Source organism: Thalassophryne amazonica, chromosome 10 (assembly GCF_902500255.1).
Source record: "Thalassophryne amazonica chromosome 10, fThaAma1.1, whole genome shotgun sequence".
In the NCBI taxonomy this organism is placed as follows: Eukaryota; Metazoa; Chordata; class Actinopteri; order Batrachoidiformes; family Batrachoididae; genus Thalassophryne; species Thalassophryne amazonica.
The window spans coordinates 32,167,469-32,173,468 of record NC_047112.1 but is presented as its reverse complement, the minus strand read 5'-3'; the positions used below and the strand labels follow the sequence as shown (position 1 = coordinate 32,173,468).

The window sequence follows — 6,000 nt, the reverse complement described above, 5'->3', positions numbered from 1 at the left end:
TTTTAATGTGCTGACTCTGGGGAGATTTAAAAAAAAAATTAAAGCTGCATATTGACTCCTTAGACGTGTCTTGGAGACCCTGGGCAGAGGTGCCACCACTACAGCCGCGGCCAGCCGAGGTGCATCAACAGACCCAGGGAGAAAAATATTTAAAGGACTAAAAAATCAAATCTCCAAAATTAGAAAATTAAACAGGATTTTTTGAAAAAAAAATCCATCTATTTTTTTATTGATTTCATTTTTTATTTCCTTTTTTTTTCTTTTTTTTTTCTTTTTTTTTTTGTATTTCCCGGGACTGACTCCCTAACCACAAAAAGAAGAAGCGAGAAGAAAATCTGAAATTAAAAAAGGGACACAACAAGAAAAAAAGCATCCGCTCTGAACATGTTCGAAATAAGCCGAACACTCAACGCCGCTTTGTTGAGCAATGAGGTAAAGAGATTTTGCTTCTTTCTCCTCACCTCACCTGTGTGTATGTCTGCTGCCAACCATTCTGTCATGTGCGTTATTGTATGTATGTATGTATGTCCGTGCATGCGTGTGTCTGTACACTTTTGTGTGCTCATAGCCAGAAGACAGAGGGGATGATTGATAACAGCAGTTGTTCATTAAATTTCCCCGGTACGATGGCTGGTGCTGAGGGGGAAAAAAGGGACTGCTTTGCTTCTCACCCTCATCCTGTCTTGTAATAATAAATAGAGATTGTGCACAGATGTTCTATTCCGTTACTGTGAAACAACCAAGGTAGCTATCAAACATTGGCTTGCTTGTGAAATTGCCCAACTGGGGCTGAAATTGTATGTGTGCCTTCATGTACAGTACGTCTGTCAGTACCACTTTGTACGTCTGCATGTGTGAGAGGAAAAAGTGTTCTGTAATTCCCCCCTCTACCTCCTCTTTCTTCATGTCCCCCCCACTCCCTCTCCTGTCCTTTACCTTTCCCGCTGTCCTTCCTCCCTCCTGTTATCTCTTCTCCCTCCCTTCTCCCTCTCTTTTTCTCATCCCTTCTCCTCCTGTGTCTGCGTATGCGCGCGTGTGTGTTCTGTGAGCAGCATCTCAAGATGATGGCGAGGTACGGGCAGCTCTCGGGACTAGCAGCCAGTGGCGTGGGCTCCGTCCCCGAGACGCACTCGCCGCTATTTCCCAGGGATCTCCTGTCATCGCCAGGCCAGATGGGTTACAGGTCACCCCTGGTAAGAGGATAGACAGACCAATATACTGTATCTCCATCTCTTTAATGAAGTGTAGCACCAAGGCAGGAAACAAAGAAAAACAGGTAGTCAGTGTGTACATCTGTATGTATGGACAGAAAGAGCAGAAGGGCAGACAAAAAGAGCAAAGCCACTGTGGAATCCTGCCTGGATAAATGTTTACTTTGGAACGTTTGTTCAATTACAGACACCTACTCCATCTTTCGCCCCTGCCAGTCAGATTGTTATCAGGGGAATTTCAAATGTTCGTTTGTGTGTGTGCATGCACGCATCAGTATGTATGCATGTTTCTTGTCTTTTATGCATTTTGTAAACATCTGCCCATATTTGCATTTGGATTTATCCCCTTGATAATGAATTAACTTTCATAGCAAATTAATCAACAGATGCTGCGGTGTATTGAGATTTTTTTAATTGTTTCTACAACAAAACAATAGTTTTTCTAATAGCCTAAAGAGATATAACACTTGCATAAAGTGCTGCTTTTCAAATTTCATGTAATCATCGATATCGCTGTATTTGTCACAGAACAATATTTGACAAACCACATGAGCAGCGGAAACAGGAATGCTGGAGACAGATGGGATATTTTCCACTGCAGTCAATGTTACTCTGCCATTTACATTATTTCAAGGGGAAGGGGGTGACAGAGAGAAAAGAGGCATGAGAAACCCCGGAGTGTTTAGCAAAAGCGTTGTAAGAAAATCCCTGAGTTGCCGCATTAAAGCAACATGAAGCTGTGGGTGTCTAATCCACTGTGGGCTCTTCATTGGTTCGGCTCGCCTTCAAACTGGCTCAGATCCACACCCTAGAGCTTCCCGGAAGCCTTCATAACCCACTGTCATGCTGCTGACTGTACCCAGAGGTTTCCGTCAACTGTATGCAAATGCAAAGGGAGGATAAGGGGCCAAACATATCCGCGAGGAGTTGAGCTTCAAAAAAAAAAAAAAAAATTGCAGTTTTGCTTTCGATTCTTGAAAGAGTTCAAAGACGTTTGTCCGACGCTTTCTTGTTGTTATACGCCACAAAAAAATCTCCCGTTTTGCACTGCCCATTTACTCATAACATTGTTATCTCCTGCTTGCATAAAGCTGCTGGACCATAAATTATCTTTTGAAAGCTGTGGAACTAATTAACTGAATTGATTATGTTAAAATGGTTGGCAAGTTAATGCCTTTTCATGTATTTTCTCAGCAGAGATGAGGTGAAGTAGCAGGATTTGATATAATTACTTCTGTCACATCTAAGTAAGAACGGATATTGAAATGCCAATTTCTGAATTACATTTATACAACAATATAGAATAAAAATTTAACTATGTAAAAAGCCCCAGAATGCATACACATTGAAAACATGAATGTTTTGGCGATTACAAAGCTATGAAATCCTCATAATTTTCATCAGCTACTTTGGTTTTTTTGTTTTTGTTATTGTTGTTGTGTTTTGTTTTGTGATTTGTTGCTTTTGTTGTGAATGTCTTTCTGGGGCCGAGGTGTGTTCGTGTGTGTGTGTGTGTGTGTGTGTGTGTGTGTGTGTGTGTGTGTGTGTGTGTGTGTGTGTGTGTGTGTGTGTGTGTGTGTGTGTGTGTGTGTGTGTGTGTGTGTGTGTGTGTGTGTGTGTGTGTGTGTGTGTTTGTGTATTTGGTCCTGCGAGGCGGGCTGGAGGGGTTCGGTATCGTTGGTGGAGCTGTGCGTGTGCATGATTACCCTGGTTTAAAAAGACCATCGTTATAGTGATTAATGATGCCTTCATTAAGCACAGCCAGATCATTTGCATACATTAGATAAATGTGCTGTCAGATTCTCGTGGCTTTGGTGTGTAGAATGTCAAAAGCATCATTGCTGTAGTTTCTTGTGTGTGTGTGTGTGTGTGTGTGTGTGTGTGTGTGTGTGTGTACCTGTATATTAAAAAAATAGAAATCTTCCACAAAAACAAAACACTGATTTTTGTATTCTACAACCGACTGTAATATTTCTTAACATGTTAATGTTTCCTCTTTTAGTCATTAGAACAAATATACAAATTTAATATTGCAAATTAAGGACCTGTAGTGTTTTAAATGGACAGCTGCATTAAACAAGTATTTTCTAAAGTAATTAAAATCTAAGTGTTTTGTCTGATAAATCCAATCGTCAGCGATTGGATCTTGTTAAGAGAGGTGTTTATATTCAGTATGATATTTAGTGTTTTTGTGCTTATGTGGAGCTGTCTGTGTGGTGTGACGAATATGCTAGCAAAACCGAAATGGAAATAATAATGTTTTGCAATACAAAGATCTATAATTTTCTAAAGACCACATGTTAAAAAACCCACAGTGTGCTGTGATTCAGAGCTGAATGCTGTTAATTTGTAGAAAGCTCCACTGATTATCCACTGCAGGCAGCTGTCGTTCTCTGTGTGACACAAGGCTTTGTTTGACAACTCCAATCTTTTGTGTTTCAACATTTAAATAAAAAAAAGGAGGGCTGCATTACAAACCTGCCTGACAAGGTTCACTGTCACTGCTCCGGGCAGAAAAGACGAAGGAAGAAAGAGACAGGGGCTACACAGTGTACTTATTGCCAAACACGTAGTATAGCTGTGAGATAGTTCGGGGTCAGCTCTATTTCGTAACAATGATTAGCTTCTTCCATTTGCCGCTTACTGCATTTCCTTTTCCCTTGATTGGAGCGTTCTTTATATTCAGGAAATTAGTTCATTTATGCTCTACAACTGCATCAACACTGAAAGTACGAGCAGGTGCAGCACACTGAAAGGCGGCACAGAGGGGGGAAAAGAGGCTCGGCACGGAAACAGGGATATGTGCAAAAATAACGAGTTGTCATTTAAGACAGTACAGTTATGTCATGGGTGAATAATTGATTAACACAGGGCTGACAAAAATCTAATGTGGTATTGTTGTTCAGTTTTATTAACAGGAATAATTTAGCACACTTCCAAATATCAATTGAAGACTACGTGCAAAGAAAAGAGGATTAAAATAAATCTGTTTTTTCCTCCTTTTGTTTTTGTGTGTTTTAAAAAACAGCACCTCATGTAGAGGTTTAACATTCTGCTTTGTTCAGTGCAGCTTGTTGGCTACAGGGCAGCAGCCGGAGCAGGGAGCAGCACAAATGTGCTATTCAGCCGTCCCCTCCCTATACGTACATATCGCAAACACGAGCCGGTTAGCGCTGCAGCGTGTCCCAGAATTTACACGCGTCACAGGCTCTTCAGTTCATGGGCGCAATGTGAACATGTCATGTTTACATTTGATATGACCAAATTTGGGGGGGGGGGGGCTGTACAGATTTGTTGGAAGAGCTGGAAGTGTGTGCCTTGGCCACCAGTGCTGCAGGGAGGGCCCACTGATCAGCAGCTGAGCCTGTGTCCCGCTGGGAGCCATCACTGCAGAATTGTGCAGGTGTCTGCAGGCTCATGCACACGCACCCCACTGTAAAGGAAACTGAACTCGCTCTTTCTTCCCCCTCAATGTGTGTCTCTTGAACTGTCTCTGTTACGATTCTGTTTGTGCACGCTCATCTTTGCAATTTAATCTATCTGCAGGCTGCATTTGAGAGTGCATTTCATCATGCATGACTGCGTTTTTTATCATTACATTGAAATTTCTGTTACTGCAGATGAGAAGAGAAAAAGGCTGGATGTGATCCATAAACATTAACGTATCCACAGCACATCATGCTGCACCAACATATGTGAGAGTCCACATCCTTTCTGTGCTAAGGTACCTTGATATGGAGTTATAAATTAATTATATAAAGTCCAACTGAGGTATTCTGTGCGCTGTTATTCTAGCGTTTTCACATTACGTACGAAAGAGCATATAAAGACTGACTAAATTACAAAGGTGATCAAATGTATTTTTTGCAGTATCTGTTTAAAGGTCACAGCAAAAAAAAAAAAGATTTGACTGTATCCTTGCTGTTAAACTAACTGATGACACCGTTAATACAAAAACTAATATATTGTTGTTTTCTGTAAGACTTTGTAATGTTTGTGAAAGCGATCAAGTTAAATCTGATCAGTTAAAAAAAGGTCAGGATTTTTTTGACAGTTCGGAAACCTTTCGTTTATAGATGTGTATGTATTTTATTTTTGTGGGACTTTCAGAAATTTTCTAGAATTTAAAATAGAATATACATTCATGTAAATGTCAACCAGAGTACCATCATGCAGACAAACATGATTAAATATTGGTTGGTTACATTTAAATTATGGATCAGTAAATAAACTTACCACATGTTGCAGAGCTCGTACACCGGGTTGAATTAACAAAATAACGTTACTTCTTGATACTCGCTTTTCATCTTTAATTCAGCAACGTCTCAAACCTTTGGTTTGTTGTTAGGAAAATGATTTGATTTCAGAGGCATATTTATTGTCTCTTGGAGAACGTCTTCACATCCTGTTGCACTTATGTCATTGCTGTTTCAAAGGTGAGATTGATTATAAATAGAAAGTAAGGAAACAATCAACCCTGAGAGAAAATCGTGTTGTATGGTCAAATTTGGCTGGGTTTGTTATCTTCTGTTGCAAACAGTGAAATTGGAGGCTTTTATAGAAATATAGAAATAGAGTAAAACTATGACGTGTGATGTAAGATGTTTTTGTGTTGGACGAATGTCATTTTAGGGAAAGATACGACCTAGTCCTTCTTTAGTGTGAATCCCTATTTGATCATGCAACACAAGACGATTTACTGATTACATTACAACATTGGCAGCGAAATTGAAATGTAGTATGTCAGCCTTCCAAATGTTAACAATAGAGGTATTACTCACTGACCTGC

The 6,000-nt window shown here is 40.0% G+C and overlaps 1 protein-coding gene across 5 annotated transcripts in view; it reads left to right on the top strand.

Moving 5' to 3' along the window:
• Positions 1-204: 204 nt before the first annotated feature.
• Positions 205-6,000, top strand: part of elavl4 (ELAV like neuron-specific RNA binding protein 4) — a 258,140-nt gene continuing 252,344 nt past the window's right edge. For 3 of the 5 annotated variants that reach the window (XM_034179719.1, XM_034179718.1, XM_034179716.1), the window contains exons 1-2: positions 205-432; positions 1,053-1,193. In XM_034179719.1, the coding sequence (XP_034035610.1) occupies positions 385-432; positions 1,053-1,193 (189 nt within the window). In that variant the 5' untranslated portion in view covers positions 205-384. The remainder of the gene's footprint in view (positions 433-1,052; positions 1,194-6,000) is intronic. The other 2 variants (XM_034179717.1, XM_034179720.1) reach the window with 2 other exon arrangements.